Source organism: Crocodylus siamensis, chromosome 15, assembly GCF_052110815.1.
Source record: "Crocodylus siamensis isolate JL-2025a chromosome 15, ASM5211081v1, whole genome shotgun sequence".
Classification (NCBI taxonomy): Eukaryota; Metazoa; Chordata; order Crocodylia; family Crocodylidae; genus Crocodylus; species Crocodylus siamensis.
The window spans coordinates 54,738,412-54,753,348 of NC_143409.1; the positions used below are offsets into that span (position 1 = coordinate 54,738,412).

At 53.8% G+C, this 14,937-nt stretch overlaps 1 protein-coding gene across 1 annotated transcript in view; it reads right to left on the minus strand.

The window, feature by feature from the left end:
- The window catches only part of LOC149852943 (DLA class II histocompatibility antigen, DR-1 beta chain-like), a 12,400-nt gene extending 6,190 nt beyond the window's left edge, over positions 1 to 6,210 (minus strand). The window contains exon 1 of the mRNA XM_090028439.1: positions 6,180 to 6,210. Coding sequence (XP_089884565.1) covers positions 6,180 to 6,210 — 31 coding nt within the window. The remainder of the gene's footprint in view (positions 1 to 6,179) is intronic.
- Positions 6,211 to 14,937: the final 8,727 nt, after the last annotated feature.

Here is a 14,937-nt window from a genome sequence, read left to right on the forward strand (position 1 = left end):
GCATTTTCTCAGAGCATCCTGCAGGGCAGGGAGGGGAGCTGCAGGGATCAAGGACTCTATATCCCCATCTTCTAAGCCTACAGGATACAGAGAATCAGTGCAATGTGAAAACTAGGCATCCACCCTGGCCCGACCCCTCTGGAAGGACCTGGGCTCTAGGGCCGGCCGAGTCACGGCTGCATTTGGGAGGGCTCTTACATGGAAGGAGCGCCCCCCCCAACAGGAATCAGCAGTGTGGTCTCAGGATCAGGATTTGAACCTTCAAGCCAAAGTCCCTAGGGTATAAGAGGCATGGCGATGGGATCTGCACAGAGTCCATGGGTCTGGAAGAGTGGTGCCCACAACCCCAAAGCTTCCCCAGAGGCGTGACGGGAATTGATTCACTTAAATTGCAACAGGGAAGACTGAAAGTGGGGACTAAGAGGTTCATAACCGGGTGGCTCAGCCTTGGGAGAGGTTACTGGAGCATTTCTGGGCAGGTCAGACACATGCTTGTCCGGGATTGGTTAGAAAGGGCTGAGCAGAGGGTTACACAGATGCCATGCTTTCCAGCCAGGTTTTCCCAAGGGGACTGGCACATGTTACAGCGCTCCTGTGATTAACGTATGAATTGAGTGACACACTGTAACATGACACATGTTCCAGCCATTTACCAGCTAATAACAACCCCAAAATGGTGACCCCGCCTCAGAGCTGGTACTTGTACGAGGCAGGACTCGTTGCAGGGAGTCTGTGTCCAGCTTGTGTGCAGAGCGACTAAGTGTGTGCTGCCCAGCTGGAGCCTGCGGAGACTGATGACGCTGCCCAGAGCTGCCAGCCCACTGGCCCGCACTGGAGTCACGTGCAGGCAAAGCGTTGCAGAGGAAGCACTTGTGAGAAAAGGTGCACATTTCTGAAGCGGGGCGGGGCGGGGGGGACACTTGTGCGCAGTGGTGCAGACCCCCCCGCACAGCACCAGACGCGCGGCCGTGATGGGGGTCGGGAGTGCAGAGCGGTGGGGGAGGGGCTGAAACCCGGGGGCTGTAATATGGGTTTCTCCTCAGCCTGACACACCTGAGGGGCAGGGAACTGGCGTGACAGAGCCACGCACACGTGGGCGTGAGGATGGAGGGAGGGACTCGTGGTTAGCACTGTCAGTGCACTGGTCAGTGCAGGAAGGCAGGGATTTTGGGGGCTGAAAGGCAGGGCTGGCACTGGAAGCTGCCTGAAGCATAGAAATAGGGGCTGGAGGTAAGCGTCAGTGCCAAGGGCGATGCTTAGAAGCAGGACCCAGAGCCAGGATTAGGGTTGCTCTCACCTCGGTGAGCCCAGCTCCATGTGTCCCCTGCAGTCATAGTTTCATAGTTTCATAGTTTCTAGGGTCAGAAGGGACCTGAGCAGATCATCTAGTCCGACCCCCTGCCCTGGCAGGAAAGAGTCCTGGGGTCAAACGACCCCAGCAAGATGTTCATCTACCTCCTCTTAAACACCCCCAGGGTAGGAGCCTGCACCACTTCTCTTGGAAGCTGGTTCCAGATCCTTCCACTCATGCAAGCCCCAGCCTGAAGCAGAGGGGGTTGGGGGCTGCCGGCCTCTGTAGTCAGCGCTGGGTCCATGTCAGGGAGCTCCCTGCCTTTCAACCCAACAGCAAGCATGGATCATATGAAAGTCAGGTTGGAAGGGACCTTTTGAGGTCAGATCTGGTTTCTGCTTAAGGTAGGATCACCCCTGATTAAACCACCCCAGTGAAATGTCTGCCCAACCTGTTCGTGACAACTTCCTAGGAAGGAGAGTCCCCAATTCCTGCTCTGGAAGCCTGTTCACTGCTTGACCGCCCTCAGTCAGATAGCTCCTCATCTGCAACTTCGATTTCTCCTGCTTCATCTTGAGGCCATTGCTCCGAGTCCTGTCCCAGACAGCCTGTGGCAGAAAGCCACCTTGGTTTCTCAACAAAATCCCTGCCCTGTGACTCTGTGATTAGATGGGCCAGCATGGAGGAGTCACACCTCAGCCTGTCTCTTTAGGGAACCTGAGCTGGCTGCAATCCTGAGGGAGGGGGAACCTGCTCCCTCTGCCTACCTGACTGGCATCAATTACCTGGGTGGGGGGGCATCTACCTGGGGAGCTGGAATCTCCCTGGTAACAGGTGATGTATTTCAAATTGGTTGGTTGAGAGCCAGCTGGGGCTGACCTCCACTGGCCCAGGTGAATGAGGTCACAGGGGCTATATAGGTTGGGGGGGAAAGAGGCTCTCTGTTTTCGGCCATGAGGTGAAGCAGCAGCAAAGCAGGGGAGACAGAGGAGCCTTGCCATCACAACCGAGCTCTCTCTCTCACCCCCAGACTCCAGAGGGGAAACGGGAGAACTCTGGAAGATGCTTGTGAGGAAGCTACTCAGTCGCATTAGATATCTAGCTGGCAGTAACACAGATGCGTGATCAAAAGGCTACCTCAGCCACACTGTTTGCTCTCTACGGATTTCTAAGATATTGCTCAACCCTGTACCCTAGTTTCCCCTACCCCCTGTAATCAATAAAGTTCTCCTTTGTGACTGGTGTGGGAGACTTATTGAGGGGTGGGTCTAAATTATGCCTAAGAGACCCCTTAGGTCTGCAGACTAAGGGAGACTTTGCTTTTTGCCCCCTGACTTGGGGAAGTGCCCCAAGTGCCTGTACCGGGTCGAGTACCCGTCGGACTATTAGGCCTGTGTTTCCCCGAGGACACAGGGCTGAGACAGTCCCTTCTCGGGGTGGTGGGGGCGACGTTACCCCCAGACTAGCGAGTGTGCTCCGGGAGAGGGGTCGGCCAAGCATAAGGCGCCCCTAGGGAGGCATTCGGAGCCTGGAAGGTGGGCGGGTGCAGGGAGGTGGGCGGCTCAACGCAGGAGCGCCCCCTACTGGCCCGCCACACGTGGTGGTAGCGGTGGGATACGAATACCCAGCTGTTTTACTACGGTGGGATCCCTGCGCCCGCTACACAGCCAGGGAGGAAAGGACAGTCTGACCTGTCCTCCAGGTGCCTCTGAGCAGGGACCTTCCCCAGACGAGTCCTGCACTTAGCTGAAGTTCGACCACAGCCTTCCAGCCCCCAGACTCTCGACTGGAGGTGCCCCAGGAGGAGATCTCCGGGGTGCCAGGGCCTAATCCTCCTGCAAAGGCTGGGGCAGGCAGTGATTGGTTAGGGGAGATGTGAGCAGAAGACCGCAGCATGTGACCATGTCCACTACTTCCTAGGGGCAGACCAGTCCCCACAAATGCACACAATCTCTTTCAAGGCCTGCCAGTCTGCACTGGAGGGGATAATCCTTCCTGGCCCCAAAGCCAGTGATCATTGTCACTTGAGCACGTGACCAAGACCCTCCTTCCTGTCATCACACAAGAGGATTCTCCACACCAGTGCAGAGCACTGACCACGTTGTCCCATGTCCAGCCATGACCAGTCTACTGATACTTCAGGGGGAAAAGTCTGCCCAGTAATTTCTACACCTCCACAAATCTCACTCCTGCTCCCTGCAGGTGGATAGCTGGTGCCCTGTGTCTCGAGAGTAGGTTGTAGTTATTTAACATGAATGAGCAGTGGGGTTGGATTTCACAGATTCCCAAGTCCAAGAGAACTGTAATGACACCCAGCCTCCAAAGATTTCATAGATTTCATGACATCAGGGCTGGAAGGGACCTCGGGAGATCATCGAGTCCAGCCCCGCCCAAAGGGCAGGAAGTCAGCTGGGGTCATAGGATCCCAGCAAGATAAGCATCCAATTTACTCTTGAAGGTGTTCAATGTAGGTGCTTGAACCACCTCCGCTGGCAGGCTGTTCCAGACCTTGGGGGCTCGGACAGTAAAGAAATTCTTCCTTATGTCCAGCCTGAAATGCACTCTTGCAGGAGTTTGTGACCGTTCGACCTCGTCATCCCTTGGGGCGCTCTGGTGAACAAACGTTCCCCCAGATCCTGGTGGTCACCCCTGATAAACTTATAGGTGGCCATCAGATCACCCCTGAGCCTGCGCTTTTCCAGGCTAAAGAGTCCCATGGCTCTCAGCCTGTCATCATAAGATCTGTTTTCCTGACCTCTGATCATGCGCGTGGCTCTCCTCTGGACTCTCTCAAGTTTCTCCACATCCTTTTTGAATTGTGGAGCCCAAAACTGGACGCAGTACTCCAGCTGCGGCCTCACCAAGGCCGAGTACAAGGGGAGAATGACGTCCCGGGATTTCCTCGAGAAACATCTATGGATGCAAACCAGTGTTTTGGTCGCTTTACTAGCCGCAGCATCGCATTGCAGGCTCATGTTCATCTTGTGGTCAATGATGATCCCCAAGTCTCTTTCTTCTGTAGTGCTATCCAACGTAGCACTGCCGAGCCTATAAGGGTGCTGCAGGTTTTTCCTCCCAAGGTGGAGAACCTTGCATTTTTCGGTGTTAAACACCATGAGGTTCTCGTCTGCCCATTTGCTGAGCTTGTCCAGGTCAGCCTGGATCACCCGCCTATCTTCTGGCGTGGATGCTTTGCCCCAAAGTTTGGTGTCATCGGCGAACTTGGCCAGTCCACTCCTGACTCCAATGTCCACATCGTTAATGAAGATGTTGAACAGTATGGGTCCCAGGACAGAGCCTTGAGGGACCCCACTGGTCACAGGGCACCACGATGAGTGACTGCCATCAATCACAACCCTCTGGGTCCGACCACGGAGCCAATTTCCCAGCCAGCGGATCGTGGTGGAGCCAAGGCCACAACTGGCCAGTTTGGCCAAGAGGTGATCATGGGATACCAGATCAAAAGCTTTTTTGAAGTCAAGATATATGACATCAATCTCTTCTCCCTTGTCCAGGTGATAGGTCACCTGGTCATAGAAGGAAATGAGATTGGTCAAACAAGACCTACCCGCAACAAACCCATGCTGGCTATCCCTTAGGATGTTAGCCTGGGCCAGTCCCTCAAGGATGGCCTCCTTAATAAACTTTTCTAAGATCTTCCCCAGGATAGAAGTCAGGCTAATGGGCCTGTAGTTAGCCGGATCCACTCTCCTCCCTTTCTTGAAGATCGGCACCACATTGGCCTTCTTCCAGTCTTCGGGCACTACACCAGAGCGCCAGGAGTTTTCAAAGATCCGTGCCAGGGGCTGGGCTATGACGCTTGCCAGCTCCTTGAGTACCCTGGGGTGCAGATTGTCAGGGCCGGCTGACTTGAAGGTATCCAGCTTCTCAAGGTGTTCCTTCACGAGGTCAGCATTTATGGAGGGTAGGGGATCCCCCTCACCCAGATCTCCCTGTCCCATAGCAGGCATGGGCATCCCATGGGACTGATGAAAGACTGACGCAAAGTACCTATTTAATAGGTTGGCTTTTTCCTGGGCGTCAGTTGTCAGTTGCCCCATCTGGTTTAGCAGGGGTCCAACGTTGCCCTTGCTTTTCCTCCGGCTCCCCACATATCTGAAAAAGGACTTTTTGTTGTCCTTGATGCCTGAAGCTAGTTGGAGTTCAGTTGCAGCCTTGGCTTTCCTGGTTTGCTCCCTGCAGGACCGGACCAGCGCAGAATATTCCTCCTTGGAGGTGAATCCCATCCTCCATCCTTTGTAGGCTTTCCTTTTTAGCCGCAGGAGGTCCGCTAGGTCCCTGGAGAGCCAGGGGGGCTGCTGTGCCTTCTTGCTGCCTTTCCTCCAAAACTGGAGGAGAGCAGGCCATTGAGGGGCACACACAGTGTCATGGTAAAGCTTTCACCCCACAAGAGAAAAATCACAAGCACAAGGCAAGAAAGGACCTCCTGAAGTCCTCTCCCATTGACTTTGCAGGACAGGAAAGACATGTGATCCCCTGAAAAAACTCAGGATGAAATTGGAGATGCACAAGTCTAAATTGACATCAAGCCACAGTGAGTCCACCCCACCCTGGGAACGGCACTCCAGTGATTAATGACTTGCTGCTAGGAAAGTGGGTCTGATGTCAACACTTAACTTATATGACTGCCACTTCGAGCTGGTGCCTCTGTTTATTCTTGTGTGAACAAGGGCAAAAGGGCTCCCCTTTGCTACTTGTGGGTGTCTGCACCCAGGGATAGAAACCCTTCCCCTCAAGCTAAGGAGACTGAGCTCTTGACACCCCCGGGTGTGTGTGCATCTTTCTTGAAGCTTAGAATTGGTTGCAGTGTCCTAATCACAATCCTACCAGTGCTGGGAAGAGCAGACAGCCAGGTCTGACCACTCACCTAGGTTCTTGGCTGAGTGCAGGACCTCCATCTACCCCAGGAGGTGCACAGCCCCACCAGGGGAGATGCCTTGTTGGACCTAGTGCTGGCCACGGGTGATGACCTGGTGCAGGGGCTGCGGGTGCTCGACCACCTGGGCGACAGCGATCATCGCCTGCTGGAATTCACCATCCAGCGCAAGGTGGCAAAGGCCTGCAGCAAGGCAGCAGCCCTAGATTTCAGGAGGGCAGACTTCACCGAGCTAAGGAGGATAGTTGGGGAAGTGCTGAGGTCCCAGAGGAGAGGGGAGCCAGGTGTCCAAGGAGGGTGGTCGCTCCTCAAGGAGACGATCCTCCAAGCCCAAAGGAAGGCAATCCCAACATGGATCAAAGGGAGCAGGAGAGCACACAAGCCTCCATGGCTCACCAAAAGCATCCGGGAATGTCTCCTTGCTAAAAAGAAGGCTTACTCCCAATGGAAAGAAGGGGTCATCACCAGGGAGGACTATTCTGTAGTTGCTCGGGGATGTAGGGGCGTAGTTAGGAAGGCCAAGGCAGAGATGGAGCTGGGACTAGCTTCCCAGATTAAGGACAATAAGAAGTCCTTTTTTAAATACATAGGGGGCAAAAAGAAGGTCCCGGGTAATGTGGGGCCCTTGCAGGACACGTTGGGAAATTTGGTTGTCATACCAGATGGCAAAGCTAACATGTTTAACGATTTCTTTGCCTCCGTCTTCCTAAGTAGGGACCAGAACAGCCACCTCCCTGCTGGGCCCCCCTCGGGCCCCGGGGGAGGCACACCTGGGCCACGGGTTAGTGAGGAACTAGTTAGGGAGCTTCTGGAGGGGTTGGACGTATTCAAGTCAGCCGGCCCGGATGATCTCCACCCTAGAGTACTAAAGGAATTGGCTGAGGTCATTCTGGGAACCCCTGGCACGGCTTTACGAGCACTCGTGGTGCTCTGGTGTGGTGCCAGAGGGTTGGAAGAGGGCCAACGTGGTTCCCATCTTCAAAAAAGGCAGGAAGGAGGACCCGGGAAACTATAGGCCGGTTAGTCTTACCTCGATCCTAAGCAAGCTGTTCGAGAAAATTATGCTGGCACACATCCAGGAGGGGCCAGCAGGGGACTGCATGCTTAGGGGCAACCAACATGGGTTCATCAGTGGCAGGTCCTGTCAGACCAACCTGGTGGCCTTTTACGACCAGATCACCAGATCACTAGATGCAGGGGTAGCAGTGGACGTAGTCTTCCTGGATTTCTGGAAGGCCTTCGATACTGTCTCTCACCCCGTTCTCATTAAGAAACTGGGGGCTGTGGTGTTGATGCCCACACAGTCCAATGGGTCGCCAACTGGCTGGAGGGCCGCACCCAGAGGGTGGTGGTGGATGGGTCCTTCTCAACCTGGAAGGACGTGGGCAGTGGGGTCCCCCAGGGCTCGGTCCTCGGGCCCGCACTGTTCAACATCTTCATCAGTGATTTGGACGAGGGGGTAAAAAACACCCTGTTCAAATTTGCTGATGACACTAAGATGTGGGGGGACGTGGGCACACTAGAAGGAAGCAACAGGCTACAATCAGACCTAGACAGGTTACAGGGGTGGGCAGATGAGAATAGGATGGGTTTCAACACAGACAAGTGCAAGGTGCTGCACCTGGGGAGGAACAACTGGCACCATACCTACAGGTTAGGGAACTCCCCTCTTGTCAGCACGGAGGCAGAAAAGGATCTTGGAGTCATCATAGACTCCAAATTGAACATGGGCTGGCAGTGTGGGGACAGGTCAGGAAGGCCAACCGCACCTTGTCATGCATCCACAGATGCATCTCGAGCAGGTCCAAGGAGGTGATCCTCCCCCTCTATGGGGCACTGGTCAGGCCGCAGCTGGAGTACTGCGTCCAGTTCTGGGCACCGCACTTCAGGAGGGATGTGGACAACATGGAGAGGGTCCAGAGGAGGCCACTCGTATGATCAGGGGACAGCAGGGCAGGCCCTATGAGGAGAGGCGACGGGACCTGAACCTGTTCAGCCTCCACAAGAGAAGGCTGAGGGGGGATCTGGTGGCCTGCTATAAACTAGTCAGGGGGGATCAGCAGGCACTGGGGGAGTCCCTGTTCCCCCGAGCACCGCCAGGAGTGACCAGGAATAATGGTCACAAGCTGGCAGAGGGTAGATTTAAGCAAGATATCAGGAGGCGCGACTTCACGGTCAGGGCGGCTAGGGTCTGGAACCAACTGCCAAGAGAAGTGGTGCAGGCTCCTACCCTGGGGGTGTTTAAGAGGAGGTTAGATGAACATCTTGCTGGGGTCATTTGACCCCAGGACTCTTTCCTGCCATGGCAGGGGGTCGGACTAGATGATCTGCTCAGGTCCCTTCCGACCCTACAAACTATGAAACTATGGGCACAGAGGTGAGATCCTTCCCCCACATCCCCCGCCCCCCATCCTCACAGTCCTGGCTCCCCATTTCATCCATTGAACACTTCATTAAAACTAGCGCTCCTAGTGCTCCCAGGACCTTCCCTGAGTCATTCGAAGCAGCAAGAATTGCCACCCAGAAGGAGCCACCCATTGCTGTACCCCCTGCAACTCCAACATCACCAGCTCAGCCCTGTTTCAAGGTGGCCATAATTATACCAAGGGCATTCCTCACTCATGCATCAGTCTTGTGAAGCAGCTTCCCACTTGGTGGGTATGTAGCATAACAGACCCTGAAGCATCCCCTGAGCCAACAGACCAGAAGTTCAGCATTGTCAGATACTCAGGAACATCCCACACAATCCACGTGATGATTGACATGCCAAAGAGCTACAGAGTGAGATTGCAGGGCGCTGGATTATGGGACCACATCAGAGATCAGGTGGGGATTAGTCAAGGGAATGACTTTTGTCCCAAAATGATCCCTCCGCACCACAGTCAGCCCCTGGGCTCAGCAGAAAAGCATTCTGGGTGTGGAGATGCCCCTGGAGATGAGGTGGGACTTCCTGCCACTGTCCCCACTCACAAGGTTTTATCAATTGAAAAGGTAATTTTGCAGTCACAAGGTGCATCTACATATGAGACTTTGCTGTGCACTAGACTAATCTAATGCAGGGGAGGCAATGGTTTTTGGCTGAGTGCCAACCCCCCCACAACATCTACCTTGGAAGTTGTCAGAGTGCCAGCACGCCAGAAAAACACAAGGGGGAGGGCACATGGCAGGATGCACTGCATATTAGTAGAGTTAATAATTATAAATGTTGCCTTTGTCATTGTGTATTCCTTTTTTGTTGTGCATGCTGCAATTAGAGAGAGAAAAAAGACAAATAAGAGAATAAGAAGAGACCGAAAGAAAAAGGAGAGCAGAGAGAGAACCAGACACATGCACATAGAGAACCATGTGCACAAACACACAGACCCAGAACACACCCACAACAGACACATACACACACACATCCTGAACCAGACACGTGTGTGCACACAGACACACAGAACCAGATGCATGGGTGCATGGAGCTGCGCTCCTGGGCTGCTGGACAAAGTCCGACCTAACAATGCCCTAGTCCCGCCAGAGCCCATTAGCCCAACCACCCCGCACAGCTAAGCCCACAAAAGGTGCGGTGCTCCTGGCAACGGGCAGCACCAGCCTCATCCTGGCATGGGGCTGGGCCAGGGCTGGGCTCAGAGTGGGTGGGAGTCAGGTGGGCTCAGCTGCAAGCCCTGCTGCAAGCAGCCTGGGCTCCGTGGTTGGCAGCAGCTCCCAGAGCCTGGGCCGGCTGCAGTTGGGAGGCTGAAACAGCTGCTCCGGGCCCCGGCATCAGCTCCATACCGGCGGGTGCATGCGCACCTCGGAGCAGATGGTGGGGATAGGGCCTGAGGCAGCACAGCCCTCCTGCTGCCCGCTCTGAGGTGCACGTGCAGTCACTGCCCGCATGGAGCTGATGCCAGGGCTGTGGAGCCCGCTGCAGTTGCCCAGAGCCCAGGCTGGCTACTAACAGCTGCGCCGGGCTCCAGAGCCCAGTCATCAGATCTGTGCCGGCAGTGGGGCTGCTGCTCCAAGTGTCCCCTGCCAGCCCGGGTCTGGCACCCAGGGGAGTCTGGAGCTCCCCCAGCTGCTTCTGGGGAGGGGAGGGGGGAGGCCAGGCAGGAGCAGCCCTGAACTGAACAGCTGTAGATGCACATTGGGACGTGTGCCTGGGCGCAATTTAAACACACCTCAATTTCCTGTGCAGAAAATTCAAGCACATGAATTGTACATGTTGATGTACCCACAGGGAAGTTTTCTCTGTATCCTAGGGGCATCAGCAGATGCAACAACTATATCCATGTCAAATACCAGGGAAACAAGTGGTTGTGATGTAACTGTTGTAACCTGGGCATGATCCCATGGAGCTAAGAGTGTAGTGAAGCAATGGCAGGGTTAACCCCCATTTCATGCAAGGTTCAAGTTCTCCACTTTGGCTACACTGCATTAGCCCAGGATTGTGTGTTACCTCATCACAGCCAATGCAATTACCAGAGCAGTCACTCCTGTTCCCTTTCTAGATATCCCTCTCCCCCATCGTCTAAGCTAGGGGTCAGATCCAGAACCAAGTCAGTCTTCTGTGCAGTGAAGGTACTTAGATACCAGCTGGGAAGTGTCAGGAGCAGGGAAGCAGGAGCTACATCTGCTGGGAAGTGAGGACCAGCTGTTTTCCTGGGATCTCTTGAGCAGATTTCTAACAATATTTGCAGCACGAGGGTGCTGGGCACTGTGGTTCCCCTGCTTGCCATGGGGAGGAGGAGGGCAGGGGCAGGTCTGACATCTTGTGTTGTGTCAAGGCTGACTGTCATTTTGTCTAAAGCTTGGACAATGGATTTGTCTGAGATGGTTTGGATAGGGTTGATCCTGTCTCAGGCAGGGGGCTGGACTAGATGGCCTCTGCAGGTCCCTTCCAGCCTGACTTCTCTCTGAGTCCATGACGAGAGAGTCTTTATGAGGACTCAAGAACCTGGCTTAGTTAAACATACCGATGAGGACTTGAGAGACCAATGCCAGTCACCCAGGCTTAAATCCAATACATTACCAACCCAGACAGAGCGGTCTATTGTGGGGGATGAAGCTGAACTGGACTGACTCTACATCTTAGTGGAAAGACCCTACATCTCAGTGGATACATATTTATAACCTCTTCCTTACAGCCTATGAATATATAATTACAGAGCTGCTGGCCTTCATCTCTGAAAACTCATGATAATTGCAAGAGGTCCCAGATAATTGGAAAAGGGCAAAGACAATGCCCATATTTAAGAAAAAGAAAAAAGGAGGATCCAGAGAAATACAGACCGGTCAGCCTCGCCTCAGCTCCTGGAAAAACCAGGGAGCAGATCCTCAAGGAATGCACAAGGAGAAGAGTTGGAAGTCCTTCCACAGTCATGGCTCTAGGATGTGACTAGCAAATTGCCTGTCAAGAATGATGGGGGCTGGGGGAAGGGACAGAGGCCCATGTCCACACCCCCACCCCGCCACTTCAGGTCCGGGTCCACCTCCCCACCCTCCATGACTTCGGTCTGGGTCAGGCTCCACACCCCCACCCACTGCTTTGGGTCGGGTCCAGCTTGCTGCCCTGTCCCCACTCTCCCCACCCCACCACCACTTTGGGTCTAGGTCTGGCTTCCCTCCTCCCCCCAACCCCTACTTCCCCCTGCCTCTTTGGGTCCAGGCCCACTCCCCTCCCCTGTTCCCCCTGCATTGGATCCAGGCCCACTCCTCCCCACTCTTCCACTACTTCAGGTCTGGTCTCCCTCCCCCCACCACTGCCACCTCTTTGGATCTGATGCCTCTCCCCTCCCACCCCGCCCTCCAGGTCTGCCTGGCCCCTGGCCACCTGCCTCCCCTCCCCACCCCCCTCCCTCCCTGTGCACCACCTCTCCCAAGGCTCGGTGCGACGTGGCACTCCTGCCAGGCCTGGCCCCAGCCTGCTCCCCCCAGCCCCACCCCTCCCTCCATCCCTGCCCACTGCCTCCCCCTCCCTGCCACCTATTCTGAGGGGTGGTAGGGCTGGGCAGCAGTGGGGGCTGCTACCATCATCCCCCCCGGCACCCTCAGGCAGGGAGACGGGAAGGGGAAGCCCAGATGCTTGGACGGCCACGGCTAGTTCGCCCACGCAGCCCGGGCTGCCCAGCCAGGCAGCACCCATCCTCTCGGCAGCGCATGTGCAGTTGGCCTGGAGCAATATCAACAGGCAGACAGACAGACAGACTGACTAAGCCTTTTATTATATTAGAATTGGAATAACAGAGGCTTGGTTGGAGCTCGCATGACTGGAGCACTGTCATGCATGGGTAGGAACGGTTCAGGGAGGGCGGGGGGCGGGGGGGAGAAGAGGAGGAGGAGTTGCACTGTATGTAAAAGAGCCTGATCATTGCTGAGAGCTCCAGTACAAAGCTGAAGATATGTCTGCTGAGGGTCTCTGGGTTAGGGCGAGAGGGGCGAGCATGAAGACTGATGTTGTGGTGGGGGTCTGCAAGAAGTGGTGGTTGAAGCTTTCTTCAAAGAGCCAGCAGTAGTTTCCCAATCACAGGCCCGGGTTCTCATGGGGGACTTCAATCACCGTGACATCTGCTGGGAGGGCAGCAAAGCAGTGCCCAGAAAACCTAGGAAGGTTTTGGAGAGCATTGGAGACAACTTCCTGGTGGAAGTGATAGAGCGGCCAACTAGGAGTGTTGCTCTTGACCTGCTGCTCACGACCAGGGAAGAATTGGTGGAGAATGCAGTAGTGGATGGCAACTTCAGCAGCAGTGACCAGGAGACAATTGAGTTCAGGATCTGGAGGAAAGGAAGGATGGAGAGCAGCAGAGTAAGGACCCTGGACTTCAGAAAAGCAGACTTCAACTCACTCAGGGAACTCATAGGCAGGATCTCCTGGGAAGCCAGACCGAGGAGGAGACGAGTCCAAGAAAGCTGGCTGTACTTGACAGAAACCTCACTGAGATTGCAGGAACAATCCAGCATGATGCACAGGAAGACTGACAAGTACAGCAGAAGAACAGCTTAACTAAATCACAGAAAGGAAGCTTATAAGAAGTGGAAACTTGAAGAAATAACTAGGGAAGAATATCAGAGCATTGTTCGGGCATGCAGGGTGAAGGCAGGAAGGCCAAAGCACAATGGGAGTTGCAGTTAGCAAGGGATGTGAAGGGCAACAAGAAGGGTTTCTACAGGTGTGTTGGTAGCAAGAGGAGGATCAGGGAAAGTGTGGCTCCCTTACTGAGTGGGGGAGGCAATGTTGGCTACCAAGGACCAACTCATAGGATCATCATCAATTCTAGTGTATTGTACAGGATGTGAAGTTACCAGAAAAATCATAAATGTAAACTTTGAGTTCTGAGGGGTACTGGCCACCTTAACACACACTGACACACACATACGCACACTCATACACACAATTGCTGCAATAGTAGTGTAGCACCAATGCTGGTTTATACCTATCCAAGGTGCTCGTGTCTGCTGTTGATGGTCAGCTTCCTCCAAGGCGATGTCTTCTTCAGAAGGGGGTCTCCTGCTTGTCCTTCTGTCTCGGTAGGTCGGGTGCTGGATGAGAGGGAGCCACTGAGGGTCACGCTTCACTGCCTTTTAACCCTTTCTGGCAGAGTCCTGTGATCCCCCAGCATCATCTTGGCTGCGCAGTCCGGAGGCTGCTGTCCCACGTGGGTCTTGCGTAGCACATGACAGCTGTCGGTCACAGTCACTGGGGGCTACACCCGATGGTGCAGTTTTGGGAGTCCACCCTTGACTTGATTGACTTGCAGGTTTCAAGTGGGTTGATTATCTTAAAATGGCTTGTAGAGTAGAGTTTTGTAACGGTAAGTTCCTCTGGCTAGGCTATTGTCAGTTAACAGCCAGAGGCTCTTGCTTTGTCATTCAATTATCTACCGACTCATTTATACTCCATTCACTTAGGGGACCACCCCAATACAGCAATCCAATCCCAGTAATTACAATTCCAATGTATTCTTATAATAATCATTTTAGTAATACATCGTATGACTTCCTCTAAGGAATACATTCATTAAAAATTCAAAGATATAAAACATAAAATATCAGGCCACAGATAAGACAGATGACAAATAAAAACGCACTGTGAGAAATATATAAAAATGCCATAAGAGGTAGTGAGGATCAAAGTCCACTGGGGACAGTGAGTGAATTAGGTCAGATGCAGTCAGGTAGACTGATCTAGCATCAACCTTTAGACAGACATGGGAAGTTTGCTTTGGGAAATGGGTCTTAATCAAAGAGTGAACACGTTCACCAGGGTATATTTACAGTCATGTGTTCAATGCACCTTGACTTTTCTTGTCCCTTATACACTTCCTGTTTCAGTGGATATTTCAGCTCTTTTGTTTTCCTTAGTGACACTGAGCTCAGTTGAGATGCAGATGTAGTTTGTAGGGTTCTCCTACTGAAAGCCACTTCAGTTTTTGGCTTGCTTCAAGCCTTACCACCCCCATGCATGAGTGTGCTAGGTCTCTGCCAATACTTAGAAAGAAAAAGAAATGCACAAGAGGTGCAGGCAAGAAGGGGCTTCTATTCTATCAGTGCCCAGAAGGGGAGTGTACAAAGGGGGCTCCCTATTACAGGAAGTTTTCAGCAGAAGATGCAGAAAAGGCTGAAGTGCTCAATGCCATTTTTGCCTTAGTCTTCACAGGCAAGGTCAGCTCCCAGACTACTGCATTGGGCAGCACAGTTTGGAGAGGAGGTCAGCAGCCGTTGGTGGTGAAAGAAGAGGATAGGGACAGCAACAGACAGAGGGAGACTCTGC